This window comes from Lingula anatina, chromosome 2 (genome assembly GCF_051362555.1).
Source record: "Lingula anatina isolate TDL-2025a chromosome 2, LinAna3.0, whole genome shotgun sequence".
NCBI lineage: Eukaryota > Metazoa > Brachiopoda > Lingulata > Lingulida > Lingulidae > Lingula > Lingula anatina.
The window spans coordinates 26,545,621-26,559,615 of NC_141768.1; the positions used below are offsets into that span (position 1 = coordinate 26,545,621).

Sequence of the window (13,995 nt, forward strand, 5' to 3'; positions counted from 1 at the left end):
AATGAAAACAGCTCAAGTTCTGCCCAACAAAAAAAGTATCCCCGTCAAAACAAGAATTAGGCGTTCTGTAGAGAGTTGCAGGATGTAGGCTACGTAATTTCGATGTTGTTTAATTGATATAAAGAATTTCCTATCCCCATTTCAAATTAATTTCAAGGAGAAGGAAGTCCGGATTCATCTGGAACCAAAGGATAGTCATTAGAAGTTCGCTTGATGCGCAGGGGCGGATCCAGAATTTTTTGAAGGGAGGGGGGGCGGTCCGGTTTTTTAGGGATTGACAGGCCTTGGATTGCGAGGCCGACCCTCACCCCCTAGGCGTCCGGTTCGGGGCACGCTCGAGGGCACCGAAAATAATTGGTATTTTGGAGGTCAAATGGCGCCATTTGGCACGGTTTAGAACTACGATTCAGGTAGACGTTTTTGGTGAGTTTTTAAATCAGAAATCAGGACCCCCACCCCCCTGTCAAAGCCATAATGCGCCACTGATGCGCATATCGTACTGGGCACATGAAAACCTGCAAAACCACGGATGTTTAGTAGGCCCTAAGCCTTATACATAGACTTTGGTGCTATTCATCTATGTATTTTATTATTATTATTATCATCATCATTATTATTGTTGCTATTACTTTATCTCTGTACATTTTCACCAGCTCAGTCTAGTGCAGAAATTACAGTGTATGAATATTTAGCATACATAGGCCTATAGGCCTATAGGGCCTATAAACAGTGCCTAAATCACAGCTAGATGGCCTGTAAACATAGGGTAAACACCAATTTTTAATTGGTCATTCTTTGTCGACGAGATGTTTCTCTTTGGATCTGTCGTCTCCGAATGCTGAAAAGAGAGAGAGAGAGAGAGAGAGAGAGGGGGAGAGATATACGGGGCGGATTCAATCAACTTCACGATATCCCCTAAGATAGGCCTATAAGACCATATTAGGAGAATTGTGGAGGAAAGGAAGCGAATGAAGTAATCCGCGGCATGTGTTTGGCAACGATTTAGCAGCAATTGGGAATATTCCTTCTTTTTGTTGAAGGCGAATGTTTTGATACGACAAGATAGGCCTAAATGTAGAAGTTTAGAGATGGGAGTGCGGCCACTGGGTCTTTCTCATTTGGTCTTGTTAAATATCTGTTGTGTTTGCTCAAAAACAATTCTTGTACTTTAGCTCAAAGTTGATATAAATATATAAACATAGACTATTAAAATATATTTAGGTCTAAGATATTTTATATGTTCAGTTTTCCAGTAACAATTTACTCTTTCTTCCCAAACTGCGTATGATATCAAGCAGGTGCCCGGATGCTAAATCATATGACCCGATGACCTTTGACGTCATTTGCGCTGTTACGAGGGAAAATGGCAACGAAGTGTTCGCCCAGCGGGACTGAACAGGCTGTTGGCACCAGATCGGAGCGATGTGAGTAATTTTAGTGCTTTCAAAGCGTATATGTTAAGTTGTCAAACCGACCTGGCGAAAAGTCTCACAACGCCAAGTGCAAAGCGAGCTGTAAATGTGTGACCTACTTTTCGATTCACCGCAACTCCATGTGACGTACGATAGTGTTCGCTAAGGTGTATTGATTTTAGGGGGAATTTAGAGCTTGATGCGAAATTTGTCCGTTTTCAAAGTCAAATTTTATGGTGACATATGTCTCAACCAGTACCCTATTTAAATAACATGATGCCATGGTGTGTCTGTGTGTGTGCATTCAGCATTTTTCAGAATTGTGTTTTTTTTTAACATTTAGATCTACAATATATACAATTTTTGATGGTGGAGCGGTGGTAGTGATGTATTTTTTCTTTATAACAATATTACTAATTACTTATTATCTTCATAACATTAATATCAATGACAAAACCATACATTTTGAATAAAGGAGTGGAGATATTGATAATTAGCAGAAGTTGGAAGTTGTAAAAGTTCATTTTCCCCAGTAAAAGAAGAAAGAAGATGACCAAGGCTACTCCAAAATTGATGTTAATTTTGCAATCCAGATAGAAAGTGTTGTTCGAGTGAAAAATATTAATATATTACGAATAGTATTTTCTAGTTTTAAGTGAAAAATAAATATTTGGATTTTCCAATGAAAATGTACTTTTGAATATGTGTGCATGTAAAACGAGTCAGATATTCACTTTCGATGCAATGAAATACCAAGTTTTAAAAGACAAGCAAATCAGAAACTTATATTCCAACTTTTTCAGCATTAGTTAATTTAAAAGCCCTGTTTTAACACTTTTTATGAATTACATCTCTGATTTGTCTTGTCTTTTTTTCCCCTCTAAGTCAATGTTTGGAAGAATTTAATATCATCATTGATCAATGGTATAGATGCTAATGAAATTATTGGTATCATTTGAAACTTGAAACAAGGAATGCAATAGATATGTATATCTGATATATTTGTTACTGTAGTTACAGGTACCTGCAGGATTTCAGTGCCATCCTCCCCTCTTTTACCTATCCCCATACTTAAAATACAGTAGGTGTTATATACCAATTCTTATTAAAAGGGCAACTCCATGTGTTTTTCCTGCCAAAATGAATTGTTAGAGGTTCTCTTCACACACTTGAAAATCCCCCATTGTCATATGTATATTATGTAAAACTTTTTATATTTCCAAATTCAGACCATAAAGACAATAGAATCCTTAAAATAATAAGTTACGTGAAGTGTGCTTTGAGTCATTTTTATCTTCCCAGACTTCTCAGATAGCCATTGTCAGCTTGCAACATCAGTATTATATAGGGCACAGGACCGCGATACAAAACATTCTGCCATTTTCTTGTGTGAAAACGAGACAATCTGCAATATTGTAGATATTGTTTATAATGACTGGTCATTCATTTAAACTGAAGTAATAAATCAAAAATGGATTAAAACATTGCGAGTTTCAAGCGATTATTCATGAATAGGAGAAAATTGCTCTTTTCTCCAGGAAAATTCATCTTAGCAAGAAAATTCCTTGGAATGTCCCTTAAAAGTAATTAAGTTTTACATGGCTGGCCAGACAGTGGGGCTCTCATATAGTCTTCCTGATATTTCGGAAGGAAACTCTTATGTGAGAGGTTCCTTTCATTTCTGTTGAGTAGGGTGTGGTTGTCGAGACTTTGACTGTACATCTTAGGTAGAGGCTACTATAAATAACACTTGCAGACCGATTCCCTCATGAAGGTGTCTAGGCAGTCACTGAAATAATCATGAAATTCTTTGTGAAATTCTTTGTGAGATGCAATGTATAGATTGTTGCAAATTAGTATGAAAATTGAAAAGAGATAAACAAGGAAAAGGTTGAACACTTGCATTTCAATACTTCATAAGGATGCCTCTTTGAAATATCTTTATACACATCAACTTAATTATGCAGTGCCTTCCAAAGTGAGGCATTTTCAAGTTACTTTTTACCAAATGTCATTATGTTTAAGTTTTTTTGTACAAAACTGAAGAATATTATTGTTTTTTGAAAATACATTACAGCACATAAAAGAGAATGCTAGTCAAGCAGCCAAAAGGTATTGACAATCAGGGTTAGATTTACACAAGAACCTCAGCATGATAATGCGTTCTTCTCTTTTGGTTTTAAAGTTTTGACTTATTATTGGTTTCAAGTTATTTTGTTAAACCGTCCAAAGAAGTACCAGAAGAACAACAAATTTATTTTGTGTTGATCTGTCCGTGCAGGATCCCCACTGATGAGTAATAAGTTATATGAGACCTACAATGTACACACAATGTGTGAGAGTATGTACTGAATCAGACTAGGCCAGGTATTACTTTTGAACTGGGTTCATTTGTTTAAAAATAAAAATGACTTTTACTAGAGAGGTAATTGTGAGAAAGGGAATAAAGGGTGGGAGGATGCTTTTGTGGTGAGGCATAATAGTCTGTAGGTAGTATAATCCTTCACTTTGAAATCAACCTTTTTTAGCCTTCTGTGAGTAAAATATACTTTGTCAAAGTTGTGGATACCTTTACCTTTTATTCACTTTTTGCAGATGGTCCCAACAAAGAGTTGTGTATCAAGACTCATTTTAAGCACCCAAATAGACATTTTACTCATGGTAAAATTTAAAAAGTCACAAGGCACTTAATCCATAATTTTGCAAGTAAGGATGTGGAAAAAGATTCTTTTTCCAATTTATTGATTTAAAAGTATTTTATATGCCCATGATACAATATGGTCATTTATGTAACCCAGTATCATTTTGTAAAATCTCTCATTGAAATTTAACATCAGGATTTCACACTTTTAAATAACTCACAGTATATTTGTTCTGGGTAGCCTCTTTCTACATGTAAGATTTCAAGGACTCACCCTTTATGAAAAACACAGAGTTATTATTGTGTTTACCTTATTGCTCTACAGAATTTACCCAAATATTTTCCTAATGTGTGTCCATTTTGTTGGCTAATTATTAATTTCATTAAATGTTTTCAGCAGGATATGGATGTTTTAATGTCAACAGTTCAAGTTTCTGGAAACCTAATAGTAAGGGGTCCTGCTGTTGTAGGAAAAAAGAGGGGGCCCTTGTAAGCTTATGGTGTTACTATTAATTATGGTGACACAAAGGCCTTTGTAGTGGAAGTGCACTACACTATATAGCGTCGCATGCCTGACAGTTGTATCAGTACTGCGCTTAACACATTGGACATTCATAGATGAATACCTGTGGTAAAGCAGTCTCTCTTTTTGCCGACACAGTTGTATAAAAAAGGTAAAATTCATTAGCTGGGCCATGAGCTAAAGGTTTTAGAATTTAGTCCTTGGATGGTTAACCTGACTGTATTCAAGTCAATACTCGAAACAATGGTTGGCATGAACTCGCTGGTCTTAAAAGTTTATGTTTAACTTTATGAAAGATGACATAAGATCCAAGTAAAAGAGTGACTGTTATGTTGGCAATTCAGTGATTATTTGACAGAAGTTCTGCAGTACCTAAGACTAATCGTAGGATATAAATGTTTCATTAGAATTCTTTAGAATGGGACAGCCTTACAGCAGTGTTTTTGCACTTCAGTGTGTTATGAGTTTGCACACAAAAGCACCCGGATTAATACATTGGCAGACTAGTGCACGAGGAAGTTCATTTCTCAATGGTGAACCAATGCCATATGTGCACATTATCAACTTCCTAAGATAAGCTGATATGCCTGCTCACACCAAATGACATTTTACTTGACAATAAGAAGGTAATTTTGTTTCATAAAGTACATGTATCACTGTGGCAATAATATTTTTCAATATCAGATGGAGTAAGAATATCTCTCTTTATTTTTATTGAAAAGAACAAAAAGTTGCCTGAAACCACAAAATGAAAGATTTATTTGTGGCATTAGGTAAAGTTGAAAAATATTAGATTATATTGAAAGCATTGTTTGTGTTTTATATGCTCAGACCTTTGCAACTGCATATTTGAGTTTATGGAATTTAGCACTTATAATTTGTCCCATAGCACTTGTTATCATGTTAGAAAAAATTGGATTGTTAAGGTTTCTGACAGGGCTTATTATCATCAAAATATAAAAATGAGTTTTTTATAGTAACTTATTATTCAGAAACGCATCTACCATTTTGCTGATTAAAAACAATTAAAATTCCCTCCAAAATATAAATTATTGGTGTTCAAATATCTCTTTAATAATCATAAGCACCTTGGAGTGTTACTTCATCCCCAAACAAGATCTTATCATGAAAATTGGCATAGGTGAGAACAAATGTATAGGCTTCAATTCCCTGCCATCGTTTTGGTTTAAATGTTAGGCTTCGTTCACATGCAATGTCTATTTTCTAAATTCTATTTTCTATTTGCGGCATGTCTTATGATCACGGTCTGTGCCCTGGATATCCCGCCGCGTAATTACTGGCAGCGCGAGCCAGTTACTATAAGTCAGCTCGCGCTGCCAGTAATTACGCGGCGGGATATCCAGGGCACAGACCGTGATCATAAGATAGCGCAAATAGAAAATAGAATTTAGAAAATAGACATTGCATGTGAACGAAGCCTTATTATCATGGAGTTATGAGCCTCTAAGTACAATGAAATCTGAACTAAGGCTTCAAAAATTGCTGGTAAGGTTTTAAAGTACTCAATGGTATTAATAAATTGGCGTTAAAATGCTGTATGTGGGTGCTCAGATAAGGAGCAAAAATTTGAGAAACTGATTTTGCAGTTTTTACCCAATTAGATATTTGTGCAAACACATTTAGTCAGTGAAAGACAGTCATATAGGAGTTTAGTCCAACCCTGATTGTACATGTACCCTTACTAGTAAGCAATGTGAAATGAAAATGAACAGTTTACAAACTAAATTTTCCATTTCATTTTATTTTGCATGATGCTATAAGATGAAAAGATAAAAAGTACTTCATATTTTCAGTGTGCAAAGCCCTATTGATTGTGGTTACAGTCTTGTCCCCTTATGTTCTATTATAATCAAATTCACCTTTAATATTCATTCATAACATGATATCCAAACATGTAATTAGAAAAAATAACTTTTGGTCATACTGACCTTTATTGATTAAATTGTTTCTCAATGAATTAGTATTTAGAAAAATGGCTATGATCAGAAAGAGGCAAGAGCATTTTTTCTTTTTGATGTAACAAAGTTATTGACATGTGGAAGTGGTCTTTATCTATAAAATTTATGTCAGATTTGATGCTTGTCTCAAAAACAAGCTATATATGTCTTTAAGGTACCATTTAAAACACATGAAAGATATCCTGCTGTGTCACTGTCTTCTTTTATCTTTATAATTTCTTTCAGAACATTTTGACAATCATGGCGACAAAGAAGAGGAAAGCCATTCAGTCACGCCCCTTTCACTTCAGGAGGGAGGCTTCTTTAAATGCCCAAGCTACAATCAATGTTTTGTTTGAGAAGGAGCTGGTGCCAGTGAAAAGACTGAAACTGGACACTGAACCAGGAAGCGTTCTTATCCAGACAAAAAACAAAGCAGGAAAAAGGCATTCTTCTGTGATAGACGGAGATAAGTTGCCACAAAAAGGAAAAGATGCAAAATCAAAAGCAAAGGAATCAAGAAGTCAGCTCCTGCAGGTTGTGACGTTGAGGTCAAAAGACAGGAAGAAGAGACAAACAGGAGATGGTTCCAGAAGGAAAGGTAGAATAAACTTACATTCAACGGGATCAGACACAGTTGGGAGTGATAGTGACAGTGATGTGACAGACAGTGAACTGATTTCAGCAAGGAAAAAATATTGTGCAAGGAGAGTCAACTCCCCTGTGAAAAAAGGATCCAAAGTGCAAAAAAATTCCAAAAACAGTTCAAAAGCAAGGAACCCCCCCAGCAAAGGTGTCTCGGCAAATCAAAAGGAGTCTCACAAAAATTTCACAGATGGTGATGACTCACGGAGAAGTGACTCTGAAATAGAAGATGGCAGTGTCTCTCCCTCTAAGTTGGGAAAGAAAAAAATAATTTCCAAAGGTGACTGGGAAAGCTGGCGGCATTCAAGACGTCTGGCTAGTTTGAATGCTCAGGCAATTTTAGCTGCCAGTTGCGAATCTGAACCTCGTAGTCCTAAGAAAGAACACTCACCTAAAAGGAAGAAAAAGATTGAAGACAATCAAAAAGACCTGTCATCCGCAGCAGAGGAAAAACAAGGAAGAAGGAGATCGGAAAACTCTAAAAATAGTTTGGATGAAGGGATTGTGAAGGAAAAAATAAAAGAGGTAATTACTGATTTGGGTTAAATTTCTCTTATCAAATTTGTCTGCCAAGAAATTTTTTGCCAGATCTGAATTTCATTCTAGAATTGATAAATGGTATAACAATTTAGCATTGATCAGTGATTCACTTAAGCATTTTCACAGATCTTTAAAGCTAAATTTTTGTAGCATATGGCAAGATATATATTTTATTCAACTGAAACCTATTGTCTGATGTTGCTGAGTAGAAAAGGGGATGGTGAAAGGAAGAGAATTTTATTCATTGCAAAACTCATCATGATTTTAATATTTTCTGAACTTGCAATTCTATAGCCTTTTCTTTTCAAAATGTGAAAGTACAATATTGAACCTACTTACAGCCCAGTCTTAAAGATGAAAGTGAGAATGGTACTGGAATTCCTGTCGATTGTTTGAATATTTTTGTGTCACATGTAGGGTTATTATTATATAGATAACATCATTAACCAGGATGCAGGACATACGTTTTGTAGCAGCTTCCCTAGCAAAAAAAAAAAAATTCTAACATAATTGCCATCATTTGAGTTGTCAGTTAATACCTTATCAAATAGAGAATAACAATAACAACAATGGAAATCTATAAATGTGTACACAGAACAGGCCCGTAGCCAGGGGGGGTATGGGGGGTTCGAAAGAACCACCCCTTTTGCTGGAAAAAGGTCCACTCTGGGTAAAATTTGCTCTAGGTACATGATGTTTTTATGGAAAAAGGTCCACTTTTTCAGAAAACGAACCCCCCTTTTGAAATTGCTGGCTACGGGCCTGCAGAATATGATGAAATGCTCAGAGTTGGTATCCCTGTGACACCCACATCATTAGCTAAAATGATACTGAAGTTTCTATAATGTATTGAAAATGCTTATTGGTAGCTATAGATTTCATATTCTAGTTTTGTGACCAGATTTGCTGAATATTTCAAAACTGGAAAAGGCACATTTAATTTTTATTGATAAATTTTTCTTGACAGAGAAAAAAATGTTGGAGATGGGACACGGGACAAATGTAAAAGATTTCATAACTGGCATTACTGTTTATCATCAGTTTTTATTACCATCTTGTGTTTTCACAGATTGTGAAAGACGTCAAGTTGGAGCCAGTGGTCAAACTTGAACCTCTTTCCAAATCTCCCAGTGGTGACTTCCCTGTTTGTGCTCACTCCCAAGTGGGGCTCTCATCTGGAGATGGGTCAATCCACTGGACCAACAAGGCAATGGTGCAGCAGACAACAGACGACAGGGGATGCTCACCTGTAAAAAACACAGCATTTCACAGAGTCAATCGAACTGCAGTCATTCAGCCTCAGCCTATAGGTGGCAGCACTCACAATAGTCACCATTTACTAGGAGGCTACTTTGGCCATCCAGGCTCTGCCAGCCAGGGGTCGCCAAGCCACGCCCAGTGTTTGCCATCTGGTTGTGGGTACCCTGGGGTTCCCATCATCCCTAGCACCACACAGTGCCAGTCCTTCACCCTGGGGGGCCTGGGGAGTATTAGTACACTGATGATGTACTCGCCTCGGCAGATGGGAAGTGCTTTCCGTGTGCCACCCCACTATGCTGCTCACGCCCCACCGCCACTGTATCCAAATGCATGTAAGTATGAAATATGGATTTTATACACTAAAAGTACATAATTGTAGTTTATGGATGAAGTTGTGTTACCCTCTGTATTAACTATCTTTTGAATACAGCATGTTTTTCCTTTAGAATAAACTGAAGTTTCTATAGTAGCTTAGCAGTTTTTTTTTATTCATTTATATTCATTTTTCATTTTTTTTCATTCATTTTTTTACAATGTAATTTTATTTATTAAGGTTACTACCAGCCAGCTGGTCCATTAATACAAGCAGTCCCGGATTCCTGTGTGTTGTCCCACGGGATACCAGTCCCCATTCCACACATCCCACCTAATGTTAAGTCCATGGCAAGTCCACAACCCACCTTAATGACAGGATCATCCAACCAGCAGGTCGGAAATAACCCCACAGAAGTGCCGAGGGAAGGCAACACCTGGGCACTGCCAGAGAATAAACGAAAAGAAAAGACTGAGACAAAATCCAAAGGTAAAAAGGAAAAACCAAAGGAGAAAGAAAAAGAGAAAGTGAAAGGGAATTTGAAAAAAGACGAAAAAAGTTATTTGAACTTCAAAAATAATGACAAGACAGCAAGACCAGCAAAGAAGAAGGACGTGAAGATAGAAGAGAAGAAAGACAAAAAGAAAGAAGAGAAAAAAGATGGGAAGAAGTCTGAGAACAAAGATGGAAAGAAGAATGACAAAGATGGAAAAAGGGTGGAAAAGAAAAGAAAGTCAAAGGATGAAAATGACAATCTGGAAAAGAACAAAAAGCAGGAACGCAAACCAAGTTACAGTGGCTGGAAATTCGAAGGGCCACCAGAAGAGAAATGTGTTATAAGCATAGTAAGTGAAAATAAACCTTGCCCAAAGAACATTTAACAGACTATTAAACCAGTTTTTCTCAAATGTACAAGAAATCTTAATTCTGTGAATTGCTTTAAAAGAGGACTCTATATATAGATACAGTTTGCTGTTGGTATTTTGATCCCAGTCTTTACGTTTGCACAATACTTAAGTTTAAAATGTGCAAATTTTAAGATACTGCCAAACATATTGGGTAACCCAGCATTGGCTAAAATGTTACAGCAAGATTACTGATATTTTTCTCTTTATGTCAGGATGACAATCCTCCAGTTCGTAGGATGTGCTATCCTGCCATCAAACACGATGATGGAGACATAATACGTGTTCGAGACTGTGTTCTACTGAAATCTGGACCAAGGAAGACAGACTTGCCATATGTAGCCAAAATTGCTGCCTTCTGGGAGATGCCTGAAGACAGTAAGGATACTAATGATCAACATATTTTATAGTGGAATATTGATACATTTCTGTTTTGTTTTCATTTTTAAAAATTTCATATATGTAATTTGTAATTACTACAACTGGTATACAAAACCTTGATTGCCAGATTTTAACCAATTTGCCAGTTTTGAAATCTCATTTTCAGGCGATGACTGATACAGGGGATGGTTATGTTAGAGACTGTACCCTGTGCATTAAGATTTTCTATTAGCACTTTCACACATATTCATGATATAGTAGACAATTTGTGTAATTTTTAAAAAGAAAAAACTGAATTGGAAAATCGTTGGTTTTTGTTCTAGAGGAGATGATGATGAGTGTGTTATGGTATTATCGCCCTGAGCACACCGAGACCTGCTCACTACCCAAGACTGTCCCCAACGAGATCTTTGCTTCGAAGCACAGAGATGAAAACAGTGTGGCATGTATTGATGACAAGTGTTATGTTCTGACGTTTGCCGAGTACTGCAGGTAAAAGAAATACAGGTTTTACAGACACATTTTCACTTTCAAATTGGTAGTGGAAGCTGTCTGGTTATTTCAGTGAGTGAATGTTCTGATATATCCAGTAGTGTGATATCACAGAAGGGAAAAAGATACCGAAGGTTGGACTTATAATGTAGTGCAGCCACTATCCGTTGTTGCAATTGATACAACCAGTGTTCTGAAGGGGAATTAATGTCATTAACCTTTGGGCAGGTCCTCGAGCAGATACCTAGATATGTGACTGGCTGTGTGATCATCCTATTGGGTCATTGATACTCTTTTCTCTGTAGAAGATTGGATTGTCACAATTTTACATATTAAAGGGATAATAACTCTTCGTGTGAGGTCTATATTTCACAATAAAAACATTGTGAATAACTCATAGAAATATATTCTGTTTTACGACAAAAACAGCAGTTATAGCTATTATTCTGATATCTGAGCTTGTCTTCAAACCACGTGACCTCCATTGATAGCTATACTCTGTTATAATCTCTTAAGAGATTTTAACAAAAAACCAAACTTTTTAGAAAAAAAAACAGGGACTAATTTTGAATGTAAAAATGGATTCATTAACCATTGGTAAGTATGGGAAAATTGTTCTTTACTCCAGGAAAATTAATTTTTTGGCCAAAACGAAGAGTTATTATCCCTTTAAGCAATCATTTTTTTACTAGTCTTTTTCTCTTCTGTGAAATCTGACGGTTTGTTTGGACTCACCTGAAAAGTTCAGCTTAAATTCAGTTTAAGTTAATTGGCAGCATAGCAAATAGAGTCATCAGTATTGTAGCTGCACTCAGTCAAAAAGGGAAGTCTCCAAATACTGATTGTATTTCATTTAATTCAAACGTAAAACTGAAAGAAAAATGAAATAAAACAAAATAAAATAAATAACAGAACAAAAAATGTAGCGAAAAGTAAAGAAATACTGAAAACAAATTAAAATACAAAATAACCTCAAAATTGATAACAATTTACACGAAGTACATACGAAAGTGTAAGAAAAAGGATAGACGGAAACATTGCAAAGACCCAAAGCCAGAGAAATTTACGTTAGTGTTGAAGTAATTTGCCTTATCCCCGACCAAGTGTGCTAACATCATTATAAAAGGATAGATAGAAAATGTTGAAAGACCCAAAAGCCAGAGAAGTTTACGTTATCGTTGAAATAATTACCTTTTCCTCCGACTGGGTGAGCTAAGATGGTGTCGTTAGCTAGTGTTGTTAGATTCCCTGTGTTGTTCTGTGTACAAAAGTGAAGTGAGCAAAAAGAAATAGAGAGAAAGCCTTATATAAGCTGTGAAATGAAAACTGTTCAGTGCAGGGTGTGGTACAGGCATGTGACAGTGCGGTTACGTAAGTGCAGTGGCCTGTAACATCATAATTAGAAGAGAGAGAGAGAGAAAGAGAGTGAGAGAGAGAGAAAACAAGGAAGGAAAAAAAGAGAAAGAATGGAAAATGTACTTTGCATGAATAATAAGTAAACAAAGAATAAACTCAAGTATAAAAAAAAATAAAAATATTGCGGACAGTTACAAGTATTAGGTAGTATGCCTGAATGAATAGTGTGGAGATACCGGTATACATAAAGCAGTCTGGTTGACATTTACACTGGCATTGTACAAGTTTTGACTCCATCATGGATTGGTTGGTAGATGCAAAATAAATTGAGATTATGTGAAATATTTTATTTAATAAAAGACTTAACATTTTATCATTTGTCAGCTTTTAGATCCTCTTGTCCCAAAGTGTTGCTTTTGAAAGTTGGAAAATAACCAACAGAAAAAATGTACTTAATACAAATAGGTCACTGAAATCGTTCAATAATGTTCAGCTGTGTATTTCAGGTATCAGGGCAGACTGCGCATGGAACAAGAGCAGTTATATGTGAAACCTTCAATAGTACCAGAACCTGAAGATATTCCCCTGGTCAAGTGCAGACGAACTCCAGTAGGGGCGGATCCAGAAACTGTCTTCATTTGTCGTTATGTCTATGACTTTAGACAGAAAAGAATTCTCAAAAATCCAGTATGAAATTTTTTGCAATTAGTGATTTTATTTTTAAGCTTTTATTTTTTTGTTTCCTTTTAAAAAATCAGCAGCTTTATTTATATAAGTATTATTTTTACTATTATAAATTAAATAGTCTCTCTCTCTAGAAAAAGTGGAAATAGCACATGGAAGACACAAACTTGTAGTTTCCACTCCAAAAATTGTTTTGAATCTTACAAAGAGTTAAAAATGATTCCTGTAAACATTTGACATCAGTAAATTGTTACTATTACAGTTTTTAAAAAGTATTTTATAATATAAAATGTTTGTTGTCATTTTATGTCTAGTTTTTTTTTTTTTTTTTTTTTTTTGACAGCTGAAAAGAATTTTTTGAAGCCACCGGTGATTGATGTTCTTAAAAGTACTGAAATACTTTCAAGCTTATTCAACTTTTATTAGTGATTTTATGACATCAATTTTGATGAAATGTTTTCAAGACGGAACTCCAGTGGACAGGATTTCTATGTGACATTTTTTTGGATACAGTTTAGAATTGTTTATGCTGTGAAGCACAAGAAGTTTTTGTAGATGGTGAAGTTTTTGAACTGAAGATATAACAGTTGTTGTGAAGTACTGAATTACTATCAAGTGGAAAAGTATTTTGTACTACTTTAAACACGAGGGGGGGGGGGGAGGTGGAGGGAATAAAGGTTTACAACTTAAATACCATGTTTTAAAAATCATGGTTGAGTTTTGGGGCATGATGCTACTTTCCTTCGCATTCGTTTAAATAGAAAGTATTGTAGAATTATAGCAATTTTTGTAGTTGAATCATAAATGCTGATGCAAACTAGAATGATATTCTCAGAAAATGGAAGGCTATTTCTTTTTATTGAATGTTGTTCAGTAACAAGTTTT

General features: G+C 35.8%; 1 protein-coding gene across 2 annotated transcripts; it reads left to right on the plus strand.

Moving 5' to 3' along the window:
• Positions 1–1,298: 1,298 nt before the first annotated feature.
• Positions 1,299–13,228, plus strand: LOC106158836 (uncharacterized). Of its 2 annotated transcripts, none has more exons than XM_087003906.1 (7): positions 1,299–1,424; positions 6,781–7,704; positions 8,789–9,311; positions 9,533–10,137; positions 10,413–10,575; positions 10,902–11,070; positions 12,933–13,228. In XM_087003906.1, exons 2-7 carry the CDS (start codon positions 6,796–6,798, stop codon positions 13,117–13,119), a joined length of 2,556 nt encoding a protein of 851 aa, XP_086860032.1. In that variant the 5' UTR covers positions 1,299–1,424; positions 6,781–6,795; the 3' UTR covers positions 13,120–13,228. The 2 variants fall into 2 exon arrangements, with proteins under 2 accessions (XP_086860032.1, XP_023931395.2); XM_024075627.2 differs by lacking the exon at positions 1,299–1,424 and adding an exon at positions 4,583–4,727.
• Positions 13,229–13,995: the final 767 nt, after the last annotated feature.